This window comes from Diadema antillarum, unplaced genomic scaffold (genome assembly GCF_040938485.1).
Source record: "Diadema antillarum isolate AM-2024a unplaced genomic scaffold, OU_Dant_1.0 seq00001481_RagTag, whole genome shotgun sequence".
Lineage (NCBI taxonomy): Eukaryota > Metazoa > Echinodermata > Echinoidea > Diadematoida > Diadematidae > Diadema > Diadema antillarum.
This window is the reverse complement of record NW_027272220.1, coordinates 372,988-386,954: the sequence shown is the minus strand read 5'-3', so window position 1 is coordinate 386,954 and position 13,967 is coordinate 372,988. Positions and strand designations below refer to the sequence as shown.

Genomic DNA, 13,967 nt, shown 5'->3' with positions numbered 1-13,967 from the left:
ATACCATTTTATTTAAACAGTGTGAAGTATTTAAGCAAGTTAATAGAACTCCATACTTTCCCTACATTGTATGTTTCAGTGGTTTTCTTATTCTTATGGTGTTTCATAGATGCTGTCGTGATCAGTATCATAAGGCCACAGTAAGCTCTGTATGGATGCATTGTAGTCTTCAGTTCACAGACCAAGCAATGTGTGTGTGTGTGTGTGTGTGTGTATTTTGTATGTGTGGAACCTTGCGGACTGGCACTGTAACATTTCAATAACCTTTTATCTACACGTACAATGTACGTGTACATGTATGTGTACCTTAAAGGGATCGTATAGTTTTGGTTGAGACCTAATCTCAGGTTTCCAACATTTTGGGGTGAGATTATGAGAAACCTCTTATGAAATATGAAAGAGCATGTAATTCAAAAGGAATTCAACATTTATTTGATGAAAATTGGTTTTGAAATGGCTGAGATACCCAAAGCAGAGTAATTCTAATAAAATGTGGGACCCACCTTTTATTACGATGCTTTGTTTTGCTTTATTTTTGGATGTCTCAGCCATTCCAAAACAGATATTCATCAAATAAACTTTGAATTCCTCTTAGAAAGGTACGCTCTGTACTATTTTATAAACGGTTTCTTGATATCTCGCAAAAAGATAAAAGCCCATTTCTCACCTCTACCAATACTGTACCATACCTTTAACTTCTGTGAGTGTCATTGGCCAAGTTCATGTGATATAAACATGGTTATGCAAATGTATTTTCCTTTCTTTGGTATTGACTAGCAGTCAAAGCAATGTGTAAAAAACTCAGTTGTTTATGACGGAACATACATTGTATTACCTGTGGTATTCTGTTTTCAGTCTCCAGGGAAAATGTGTAAACTCAGTTGTGTTTGTAGGGACTATTGGCTCACGGTTGTATATGCTCTGTAGTACAGCCATGTGATGAACATGAGATCATAATTGACCTAATATAATGTACAATGCAAGTTTGTACAAGGAAGTACATGTGTACATGGACAGGGTCTCTATGCAGCTCATACAGGAGAGTGAATGTACCATGCATGTAATTCAACAAATGTCTATTGAATCATATGCTTTATTCCCCCCCCCCCCCCCCCCCAAAAAAAAAAAAAAAATCAAATGCACCCACAAAAGAAATGGGCAATTGGTCTTTTTGTACTAGTCACTTGCATTGAAGAGTGAATCCTACTGTACCTTAAAATCTCCCCAGTCTATTGATAGATGGCAGGCTTATATACAAGATGTACATTTTGTGGAAAATTATGAAATATGAGATTCATCTTTATGCTTGACTGATGCCATCATTGCATTTGATAATGGAAAGGAATTATTCATTTCAAGTTGTCAGAGTCACATTGATAAAAATATGATTTACTGAACCATTATGCAAGAATTCTCAAAGAACTTAAATATGTACTTGAGAATAATGCAAACTCTTGAAATAAAGGTAGGCCTACCAGGTACAGTATACTGGTAGACTTGTTTGTCCATGTAGATGGAAAAAAGGACCTTTGAATTCAAGTGGGAAAATAGTGTTAGCACAGGAAAATTAAACACTTGTACAGCTGTACATGTGAAGCTGGAATATCAGTATTTATCATATTTTACTTTTAATGTTCACATAAACAGAGTAATATCAGACCTAAAATAATGCAACGTCTGTGCATGTTCTAACAAGATTACAGATGTCTCATGCTTCTGATGTTTGTACAGTGTGTAGCTCTAATACACATTTGCAGATGTACTTGTACTGTGATGGTACTTGCAACACTTTGTTTGGAAAGTTATATTGATTTAAACTTAAATTAAAGTCAGATTTTGCCCCTGAACCATGAAATAGAGTCATTTCACAGAATTTCATTGTTGCTCAAGGAGCCACCCCTTAACAAATGCAAAATCACTGTTTTGTTCGCACTTAGGTGACATCCATGGTCAGTATACAGATCTCCTCAGACTATTTGAGTATGGAGGCTTTCCACCAGAGTCAAACTATCTCTTCCTGGGTGATTATGTGGACAGAGGAAAGCAGTCTTTGGAGACAGTTTGTCTTCTCCTCTCCTACAAGATCAAGTATCCAGAAAACTTCTTCCTGCTCAGAGGGAACCATGAATGTGCAAGCATCAACAGAATCTATGGCTTCTATGATGAATGTAAGTATAATACATATAATGCGTAATGTGATGCATAATGTGCACATGTATGCATGTCACTGCAATGTGATGGAAACCTCTTTACAAATGTATCTGTGCTTTGCAGATATTGAGAATGCATCTTAGGTGAATGTGTCAACATGTCAAAATGCATATCGTGTACAGGTTAAGATTAAGTCAGGAAACTGGCTTGTGCAAGTTTTAAATATCATTGTGACTTTAATCATTCTTTCACTCAGTAACTGTCAATTGTGAAGAAATAGAGTTTACATGGGTTTGTTGAGATTTTGTTTATGTTGCTAACAATCACAATTTATTCAGGAGAGTGATAGTCCTGCTCTGAGTCAAGACCATGAACTATGGGGGGTGGGGGGGGGGGGGGGTTAGAGAATTGCCACAAGTACAATTGTACTGTATTTTTAGTATCTTGTAGTGTTATGTTGTGTTATCGTAACTAATATAGAACAAATGAGTTTTAACAGCTCAAAACTAAGATCATTGCAAATTACATTCTTTGATATTAGAAAGTTGAAGCAAATTTTCCTAAGAAGAAATGGTGAAATATGCAGCCAGCTGTTCTTATCCAGTGCTCAGTCATGAACTGCTGATGATGACTAATGACACAATGATCCATATCTGAATTTCTACATTATGTACAAAGGCAAAAGACGCTACAACATCAAGATCTGGAAAACGTTCACAGACTGCTTCAACTGCCTGCCAGTCGCAGCCATTGTTGATGAGAAAATCTTCTGTTGCCATGGCGGTAGGTCGGTCCTAGTTTGCTTTAGAATGTTTGTTTTTCACATACACTGTATCTATGTACATGACCACACTGAATCGTGTTGATAGTAATTTGTACTACATTGGATTTTGTTTCCCTCTGTTTTGCTGTATCATCATTTGTTTGCTATATTGCACTTCCTTTCCAGATGTAGTCTGTCATGGAGCACACCGTTTTCTCTGTCTCCATCTGTGTTTGTGCTTGTGCGTACATGTGTGTATGTGTGTACATATTCCTTTATTTATTGTGTATTTATTTAAGTACAGTCAAACCTGTCTATATTAGCCACCCAAGGGAGATAAAAAAGTGGCCATTGTAGACAAATGGCTGCTATAGACAGGGTCGTTAGCATGGCCTTTCTCGGGGGGGGATTTTGTTTAGTGGTCGCATACAGCAGGTGGTCGCTATTGACGGTGGTCGCTATAGACAGGTTTGACTGCATTTATCTATTTATTCTTTAGCATTGTCTTCAGTAGTTTTATACTGAGCACTGTCTAACAGTGCCTGCAAAACTGACTGTCGTTATCAGTGACGTGTGCGTATTATATGAATCCTTCCCCACACAGGACTATCCCCAGATCTGCAGTCAATGGAACAGATCAGAAGGATAATGAGACCAACTGACGTTCCTGAAACAGGTATAACAGACATGGCCAGTTACATGATATTCATTATGATTTTGATTACCTAACCTGTTAGGAATGGCATCTTCTTTGACCTATCCATACAGAAGATGATAAGTGAGGCAGCCCTTAGATTTTATTGTAATAGTGCATTACATATGATTTTTATCGCTAATAAAGAATATTAACAACATGAAATGTTTTAAGGCAAGCTTTTACACAATTTGTCATTATGTATACTGTCTGGGAGAAATTTAATATGGAGCATGTTGTTACCTAATTGTAGTGACTATTATCTGTTCAAATATGGTGTGTCAAAATGTGCGTGTTTAACTTATGACAACTTTGTGTGTTTGGCTTGTACAATGAATCATCCCTTGTAGCTATGATGAGGTCACATGTTCAACTTTTAGCTTTGTGTATGCAAAGGCTTTTTTTTTTTTTTGGTCCTAGAACCAATACAATTATTTCTTTGCAACTTTGCTGTACAAGACTGATATAGGATTTTATGAAATATTCAAAACTGACATTGGCAGCATAAAACACACACAAGTTCATTCTGATCTAAATTTATAAGGGCTGCCATTTTACCAAGTGTGAACAGTGTCTGGGTCTTTCTTGTCGTTCTCTCCATTTACATCAATTTTCATCAAGCCAGCATGCTTTTTACTCACATTGCTGTCTATAAGTGTAATCTTGGCACGGTTAGTCAGAAAGTGAGGTAATCCTGGCTCGTTAGAAATATTTCCCTGAATTTATTAGCCATTGCCTCTCTGTTCCTCCACATCCATTCATGATGCACATCCTGTGTGCCTATTCATGACTCATTACATCATGCTAGTGGCTGGCAGCATTGCATGTTATGTGCATTATTTCTCTTCCTCTGTGTGCATAGTCCAAGGCAACAATCTTGGTTAGAAGTGTAAAGTTTTGCACATGATACTAAAATATTTACAAGATCTTCTGTGCTAGGCATACCCTTTTATTTCCTCATTTCAATTGCCATTTTGAATTTTAATTTTGGCAACCTTTAAAGAATATTTCAATCTCAGCTTTGTCAGTCTTTGTATAGGATTCAATCCAAGCTCTGTCACAGTTCCTGAAAAGAAAAATCATGCTTCGTTGTGACTATCCCAAAGAAAAAAAAAAAATTCTTCTTAAAAAAAAAAAGGTTAGTTTTGAATGGCCACAGTGTACAACGTTGTGTGTTACAATGTTCTTTTCAGTTGCTATTTATATTTTTGTAGCTCAAAAGCTTTTGTAATACTCTTATGATCCATTGGGTCACTAAGCTATTCATAAAAGATATTGTTTGTTTGTATCATTTTCTTTGTATGATTGATGAAGGAAATCATGATTATTGTTTTTAAAATAGGATATTCCTTCTTAGATGTCAGATCTAAATTTGAAAAACACCCCACTAATCTCTCTCCAGTTTCCTCGTGTATTTAGGGCACAGAGGCAAATTAGCCAAGTGGACACACACACACTCACTTGCCTTAACTTTTAAGTGACAGGGGTGGGGTTTTTTTTGCCTTCTTAATGGAGGAATTTTGTGCCTTCAAGTTCAAATCCATCCAGAGTCCAATTCAATCTCCTCTACAGTGCCCCTCCCAAGATGTTTAAGAAAATGTAGGTATTAGGACTCATATAACTGAGCAAAACCAAGCCTTGTGTTCAGTCTATTTTTGGTATTTTTATTTTCTGCATATTACTCTATGACTGTTGTGATCATGCAAAATATTTTTCTGGCATACACTTGAATATATTACACATTAATCGATTTTGTAAATGCTTTAATTCACCATTACTGATAAGTAGGCTTCAAAGTCATTTGTGAATGGAAGTCAGGAAAAGAGTTACAATTTATGTATATAGATGAAAATAGTAAAATGTCACAGATCTAGTTATTTGTGACTCAAAATGTGTTCTGTAAAACCAGAAATTTTTGCATGCTTGCAACTTTAGGGAGGAACAAAGTTTCGTGGAAGAACACACAAAAGGTTTTGTCTACACAATACATCGAATGGCAGTGGCAATTCATGAAAGTTTCATGCTGCGAAAGTGTCTAGTTTTACAGTAGATTTATATTTTAATAATCATTTGCAAGAAGTAGGTGAGGAGGTGTTCATGTTTGTGATGTTTGATTTGATGTTCTCTTAATATGGTGTTGCAATGCCTCATGCAAGACATGTCATTTTGAATATTAACTGACAGAAGATGATTTATTTTAATGATGAAAAGAACAATAAAATCAAGGGAATGACTTTCATTATTAAAGACTTTCGTCTCTGCTTAAATGTCAAATCAAACTTGTATGTTATTTAAAATGACACCTGTTACTGATAGAATATGACTAAACAAGTAGCATGGATGCAAGAATAACGGCAAATATATGTATTGGTATGTGTTTCCCTTATTTTGCATGCGTTTGTATTGTTAAATGTTGAAACTAAAAAAGCACAGTGAATTGAACAAATTGCATATTCTACTGTGACTGATTGATTTTCCAAGTTCCACAGTCCTTTGTAAAAGATGTGAAATTATATTTTGTGTTGTTTCATCTCTTACCAAACAGGCTTGCTTTGCGATTTGCTCTGGTCAGACCCTGACAAAGATGTGTCCGGCTGGGGTGAAAACGACCGTGGGGTCTCGTTTACATTTGGTGCAGATATTGTGGCAAAGTTCCTCAACAGACATGACTTGGACCTGATCTGCAGAGCCCATCAGGTACAGATGCTATCAAGATGACTACTTTGTGCCTTTTTATCCTGATGGCTGCTGAGTGAAGTTATAAATTTTATTATTGAAAAAGGGCTTGTAGTTTACTCTGGTTAGAGATATGTTTGGAAAAATCAAGAATTCATATTCTTTTCTTTCTAAGAAGCGCCACCAAAAGAAATTTTGCATGAGTCACTCTGACATTTATATTTAGTACTGAGTTGTTGATAAAGTTTGATAATATGTATTATTATTATGGTCATGTATTATATGTACAGTACCATCTATTCATTAACACTAAATGGTCTGTTTGAAAACAAAGTGGTTCCAACCCACCAAGCTTTTTGTGTTTTAGAGTAGAATCCTTCTGAGTGCAACAGGAGAAAATTTTTAGAAAGAACTCTCTGAGAACACTAGAGTGCCTGTAGGGTGTGTCCATTTCCAAAATTATCCTTTTAAAAATATGCAACATTTTGGCTCAGTATGACCAATAAAATTGAGCATTGTGGTTCATGTGTTTGTTGATTACCTCAAAAAGTGAACATTGTTGTATCTCTCGTATTTTCTTTCCCTGTGCTGCAAGGTGGTGGAAGACGGCTATGAGTTCTTTGCAAAGCGTCAGCTGGTGACTTTGTTCTCAGCTCCCAACTATTGTGGGGAGTTTGACAACGCTGGAGGAATGATGAGTGTAGACGACACGCTCATGTGTTCATTCCAGGTGAGTATATCTCTATCTAGCCATCATCACATTGTCTCTTGTTGAAAAAACAAAAGGCTAAAAAACCAAGGAGTCATCACTAAGTTATCTTCCTCATGCTAAATCTTTATGCCTCTGTGCACAAAGTTCACTGGAAGCATTGTCATTGCAAGTTGTCCATCTGCACCAGATTTTGTGAGTGCAGTTAAGAAAGTCTCAAAGGTGGATGATGGGTTGTTGGTGCTCTTATAGGAATTTTTGCAAATTGCCTCAAGATCAAAGGTCAATAGATGGAAGCCAAAATGACATATTCTAGCCATAATAACACCTGGAAATTTGTCTTGGCAGGATGATTTGGTTAGAAGGAAGGTTAGAAATACAGTCATATTATATATGACTGCCCAGCTCAAGACCCACAAAAAGTAGGCCAAACATAATTTCCACTTTTTCACATAGTTTAAGAGTATAGCTCTAAGCTTTAAAATGATAAATAATTTGTTAAAAGTGGACCATCCTAACCTATTCAAAAAGTGATTGAAATAAGGTAGAGTTAGGAGGTGCTGGTTCACAGAAAAGAGAGAAAAGAGGATTGAATGATCACTCAGGCAGGCTGTACAAAATAAGCAATGAAAACATATTTCCCATTGAAAGTAGCGCCTGTCAAAAAAAAAAAAGGTCCAGAAAAGCTGTCTATAGCTTGTTTCCAGTTTTGTTTTAAACCGCCAAACTTAGACAGTAGATAGAGAAAAGATTACTCTCCCAGCCCAGGTAAAACACTCTTAACCCGTTGAGGACGGGCTAAATTTTGCTACAACTTGGATTTCCCATAGACACTTGCAACACTTGCCAGAGTATACTCGGGACTTGTCCTCAACAGGTTAAAAGATTTGAGTCAGTCAACCCAAATGACTATTTTGGTCCAATACGGAGAATTCTAATTGGCAACTTGTGGGTTTTGAGCTGGACGTTCGGATATTGACTCATAAGAAAGTCAAAATTCAAGGGCGTAGGTCATCTACCCGTGACCAAAAAATTTCCTTTTTATCAATTCTTTATATGGGAAGTCCAACCGGATGCAATTTTGTAATAACAATAGAGATAAATTTGGACAAATTCCTTTGTGTTCAGCAGAGTAAACAATCTTCATGGTCATGGATCATTTCACCAGTGAACTTTTTCACCACTGTAATGATGGACCATACTATGTAGTAATTGTGTGATAAGGCAGAGGCATCCCATTCAACAGTGCCACAGTTTAAGTGCTCAAGTTTGATTTGTACTTCCACAAATACATTTACAAGAATAACACCACCAGATCTTTCCATGTATCTCATGCGTTATGTGTGTCTGATGAGATAAACAGCTATTCAAACCATTCAAGACTTTGCATGTGTTGAATCAGCTATTTCCTTCCGTCGTCCATGTGTGCATGCAATTGTGTGTTACTTCCTTGATGATGTGGATCTGTCCATGCCAGCTTCTCTCTCTCTCTCTCTCTCTCTCTCTTTTCTCTATCCTTCCATCCATCCATCTATCTATCTATCTATCTATCTATCTATCTATCTATCTATCTATCTATCTATCTATTCATCTATCTATTCATCTATTCACCTGGTATCTATCTCTTTGTGCTTGACAAAATTTAAGATTTAGTGTGATGTCTCAAACATATCACTGATCTTTGTCATGCGCTTGTCAAGCTTTCATGTCAAGTCATTTTGCTCATATTTTGTTTGCTTTTAGAAACCCAGATATCTGGCATGAACAAATTGATTACTGTAAAACACGATATATTCGTGGCATGAAAATTTCGCAAATTGGATCCGATGGCCTTTCTCGCAGCATGAAATTTCTGTGACTTGCCACTGGCATCCAATGCATATTGTGCAAGCAAGAACTTTCGTGTGCATTTTAATTTCGCAAATCTTGACACTCACAAAATTTGCGAAATTAAAATGCACGAGAACATTCCTCGTTTTACAGTATGTTCTTCCGCTTTTGCCCTTACATACCAGAATTTATATCATAAGTTGTAGTCCAGTATTTTCTCTGTAATCTTTATATCTCCATATTTCAAAATTTGTCCTGCAGATATTGAAACCATCAGAGAAGAAAGCAAAATACCAGTATGCAGGAATCAACTCCGGCAGACCTGTGACCCCTCCCAAAGGCAAGAAGAAGTAGGCAGGACTGTGACTGTGGAACCTTATGGGGCGTTGGAGCCACACAGTCAACAGAAAGTCCCATGTTTTTATCTGTCTATAACACAGCAATGCAGGAAGCCTAAGTCGGGCAAGGCAGTATTGGAAGCTTAAGAGTGTGTAAGATTTAGGGGAGAACATTTGCCAATACTGGGGAGAGTTTTGTTTTTGTGTTTTACATTTTTTTTTTTATTATTATTGGTTCTTTTATGCATCAAACTGTAACGGAAATGGCTGTCATAATGGCTGCCCACCAGTTTCCTGGTTTGTTCCAAATAATCATATAACTGTGTGTCCGGCAAGTGTAGGCAGGGTATCCTTCATTCATTGTACTCTTGCCATGGTTATTTGGCGTGGTACTTTGGTGATAGTAATATGAAAATGTTGCAAGTGGCATCAATTGAAGATTAAAATTGGGATTTGCAGGTTAACTCTCCTGTGAATTAACAGAAGAGAGGACCTGGATGCACTTCTAACGTTATGGGGTCAGGATCGGCGGTTGATCATGTGCTGTTGTATGTTTTGATTGAGATGGTAGAGTAACTGTTGAGCATTGGAATTTTTTGTTCAGAAGGTACACATTTTGAAGTTTGAGTCACAATTTAGAGTTTAAAAATCTAATTTGTGGGCCTTCAAAGGGAATAAATGTAATAAAGGCATCAGTCTCAAAAATTGTGCAGTTGATACAAGGACTTGTTAGGTCCACTGTGACATTGCAGATCCATTTGTAAAGAAACAGGGGCCTGACTGTATGTAGGGTTTATGGTAAATGAGCTTCATAATGAGAATGCATGAACACAATATTACTTACCTGGTATGTAAAGACATGTAAATAGACAAAGCATAATGAGTATATAAGAAGAATACCTATAGTTATACTTTCTTTTTCTTTCTTCCTCTTTTTTTTTTTTTTTTTGACTTAAGATGTAATCAGGAGGTATTAGATATTTATTACGACTGTAGATTGTAATTTATGAATTTTCTTCCCTTTTTGTTTGTTATTGCTTTGTTTCTTCTGTTAATGTGTTTCCCCCCAATGTAATGGTAGCTGCATGTCTGTACAGGTATTTGATAGAAAGATGATGTATTTTCCTTTCATCCTCTCTCTTTGTTTCTATGATTGAAATATCAAGCCTGTGTTGCATACAGTACCGTACATCATGTCATGCATACTGTCACAGCTTCTTCATGAATAACAGTCTGGTACTGATTTGAATTGTGGCTCATTTGAATGTGTGGCCTTTGAGTGGAACTGCCCTTTTTGGTTTGTTTCTTCTTGTCTTTAAGGGCGTGTAATGATCTGGAAGGGATCTGATTTTAAGGATTTTTATACAGTTCCTTCTTCAGATGTGTAAACCTAAAAGAAAACTAAAATAAGAAGTAGGTCATCTGTGTTAAATATGGTAGTGTGCCGAGGTATTCATAGGTTTTAAGCATTTATTCTTCTATCATCAATAGTGTTTTAACCAAGGTAATTTGCATCACAATAATAGTGTACAATAAAGATTAACATACTGTCAGCAGCTAGTGTCGACATCTTAGTATCTAATGAGAAATGTCATAAATGATAAATGATGTGCCTTGTATATGTGTTGATGTTACATCTTGGCAGAATATTCAATAATCATATATTCTTTCCCTAACGGCCCCATGTTTATATTCACGGGGAAGTGTCAAATACTCTAGCACAAGCGAAATACTTCACAGTATGTAAAAGCTTGCTGTGCTCCTTGCTCGCGAGTTGCCTGACATCTTGTCCACTCAGTTTTTGTCTTTCTTGGTTTATTTTCTTCCTTTTTTCTTTCAATTCTCTCTCTATCTCTCTCTCTATCTGTTGCACTGGTGTAAATTTGTAATTCATATCTTGAATGTATCTGTTAACCTTTCTGATAACACACACTCCTCTGTAGTCTACTGTCATGGCACGGATCAACAAAAGAATCATGGTTGTCAGTCTTTGGCATCCTGCTATCTATATATTACTAGTGTCATCACTCCCTGAGAGAGTAGGCATACCTACAATGCAAGTCATTCTGACAAGCTTTGTATTGCTTTGTTAAATTTTGTGTAATGCCTATGCAATGTGCAAGGCAGTGTGTTTTCAGGTTATTTGTGTATCTGTCAGTAATCAGTTCTTGTTACCAACATAACAGGGGAAGAGCTTTGAAATGAAACTTGGTATATCAAGACCTAGAATGAAACTTGGTTCATGTGTGCACTACCATTAAACAAAGAACTACTAAGGTTTCAGGTCATGGGGTCAAAGGTCAAAGATAAGTCTTGCAAGGATTATCGCTGTATTTGATGTTTCAACGACTGACATAACTAGTGCTCGGTGAAGTTCTGTCATAATTGGTTTAGGTTGAAAATTAACCTGTTCAACTTTTGGATTTATTTACATACTGTTTATGCATCATTGCTGTCAACAGTCAAGATAAATGTCTAGAATTTGACCAAATGTTTTGCCACTACAATATTTGATAACATCTGTTGACAATATGACTTTAAAGATGTTTCAGTAGCATGAATTTTGAGTAGATCTAGTGAGGGTCGAAGTAAAGGTTGAATTCTGTACTGCTTTCAATCTTACTGGTTTGATGCAAGACTGCAAGACTTGTATCAAATAACTGTATGGCCTCATGACACTTATGTAGAAACCTTATGCGTAAAATGTAAATTGAATGTATGGAACATACCAATATGCAGTGCCTTTCGTTGCTTGTGTGGTAGAAAGAAGTGCTCAAGGGAGTATTCACACATCCATGGTAGTAATTTTGACTGCTAGGTCACACCAGCGATCCTGTGAGTCATTTTCCAAGTCTAACTGTTTGTTGTCTCCAGTCAATATTTCTGCATTGTGGATCCTCTGGAAATGACAAGCTTGGCATGCGGGAATTTCTGTAGAGTTGTATAGGTAAACACTTGTTTTTCATCTGGCTTAAAGTGGGTATTGCTTGCTGTGTTTTTAGAATCATTTTGTGGACATTAGTGGGACATTTTGATACTTTTGTAGAATCTCAAGACATTCATAGAGTTCCTTGTTTGCTTGTCTTATTTTCTCTGGTGGGATTAAAGAGAGGCATTACAGTTGCTTTGTAAAGCATGTACAGTACTCTCCACTAAATCAGATAGGGTCCCTTAGAGCACTTCTCAACCAATGAGATAGCGTACATTATTTGTCAGTAGCCATGAGCCAATGCTCAGAAGTCAGGCACAAGAAGGCATCTATTGCACACTCACAAACTCTTACTGTAGCCCTTCACAGGTATTTTTTCAAGACTTTTGAATCATTTTTCACAGATAACCTTTCAGATTTTCAAAGGGGACGATGTACATCCAACAGGCAAATGTGAAAGCTTGGCAGAAGCCAGAGGGGTAGAGGTTACATGTGTTTGAGAGTCTAGTGCTGACATTCACATATATGGTTGGTTTGAGACTGTGTATAACAAATGTTATGTTCAGGAAGAGAAATGACAGCAAAACATAATATGTGATGTGTAGTTTCAACCACACAATTGAGCGACATGGCACTAATGAGTGGGTTGAATAACTGATTGTGTCCTCTTGTGGCTGTGTGCGATAGATTTAGATGTAGATAAGTTTTATGCAAAGCAGTTGTACATGTTTACTAACATCAGATACTCTTTGGAATGGCATAGAATAAAATTCATGAAATGGATATTTGAACCAGACATTTAAGTGCTTCATTTTCAACTGCAAAAGGCACCACACAAATGTTTCAAGAGGTTGTAGAGACAACTAATATTGAAAGTGGTAACCATGTTTTGAATGACGATTTTAAGCTGTCAGGTATATTGCCAGTATGCTTGCAGACTTGGATGTATAGTGGATAAACATATTTGAGTTGTAATTGGGAGGTATTTATGTAGACTTTTTAAGTTTGAGACTTTCTTTGCTATTTTCCATCTATAGTACACTGGACCATCAGATCCTTTTACTCATATTGATATCATTTTTGGTGTTTACCCCCTTGTATTTTCATTATCAGTTAAGGATTGCAGTGAGATTGTTTTTCAATTGAGTATCTCAGTGTGAAACCATACCAGTATCAAGTGTTGCAACTTTAAGATATTTCTTTTCGAGTAAACTAACACCTTACTATGCATTATGTGTGGCATTTTGTCGAACTCTCTGGACTTTCCATCTCGCCCCAACCCATGGCAAGGCATTGCGTATGATATGTCCCGTACATTGAGATTGTGGTGATAGAATGCCTCAAAGTGCACTTTACATTTGGAATCTGCTATTGAAAATAGTGATTAAAAATGTGAGATGCTTTTATCTGAAATCCAGAGCTAATGTGGATCATTCACTGATGTGAAATGGTCGAGTTCGATTATGCTACGAAGCTGTCATTTATAATTTCAAAGAATACATGCTGATAGTCTACTGGAATTTCTCAGATAAAAGATGTACCAATGCTTTTAGGTCTATTTATCTGATCTACTGCTCTAATTTCTTCAATTCTTTTCTCTATTGGAGAGCTTAAAAGTCCAGTCAGCTTTGATGCAACACTTCACTCATTATTGGTGCTCAGATATTTTCTGAAGGGAATAATGATAAAATGCCTCTCCCCATTATATGAAGACTTTTTGTATTTCTTATATTTAGTTATCTCGGTGTAACACCGAGATTGGTTTGTGGGGACACTATAGCTACTCAAAAAGGGCAAAGAGTCACTGCATCATAACTTAGGTTTGTTCTGTATACATAATAAAAGAGGAAGTTTTAATCATACTGTTTACCAATGTA

At 36.6% G+C, this 13,967-nt stretch overlaps 1 protein-coding gene across 1 annotated transcript in view; it reads left to right on the top strand.

The window, feature by feature from the left end:
- Positions 1-13,931, top strand: part of LOC139709931 (serine/threonine-protein phosphatase PP1-beta catalytic subunit) — a 28,326-nt gene extending 14,395 nt beyond the window's left edge. The window contains exons 3-8 of the mRNA XM_071621887.1: positions 1,938-2,168; positions 2,830-2,934; positions 3,519-3,590; positions 6,154-6,305; positions 6,880-7,014; positions 9,085-13,931. Of these exons, the coding sequence (XP_071477988.1) occupies positions 1,938-2,168; positions 2,830-2,934; positions 3,519-3,590; positions 6,154-6,305; positions 6,880-7,014; positions 9,085-9,177 (788 nt within the window). The 3' untranslated portion in view covers positions 9,178-13,931. The remainder of the gene's footprint in view (positions 1-1,937; positions 2,169-2,829; positions 2,935-3,518; positions 3,591-6,153; positions 6,306-6,879; positions 7,015-9,084) is intronic.
- The last annotated feature ends 36 nt before the right edge of the window (positions 13,932-13,967 follow it).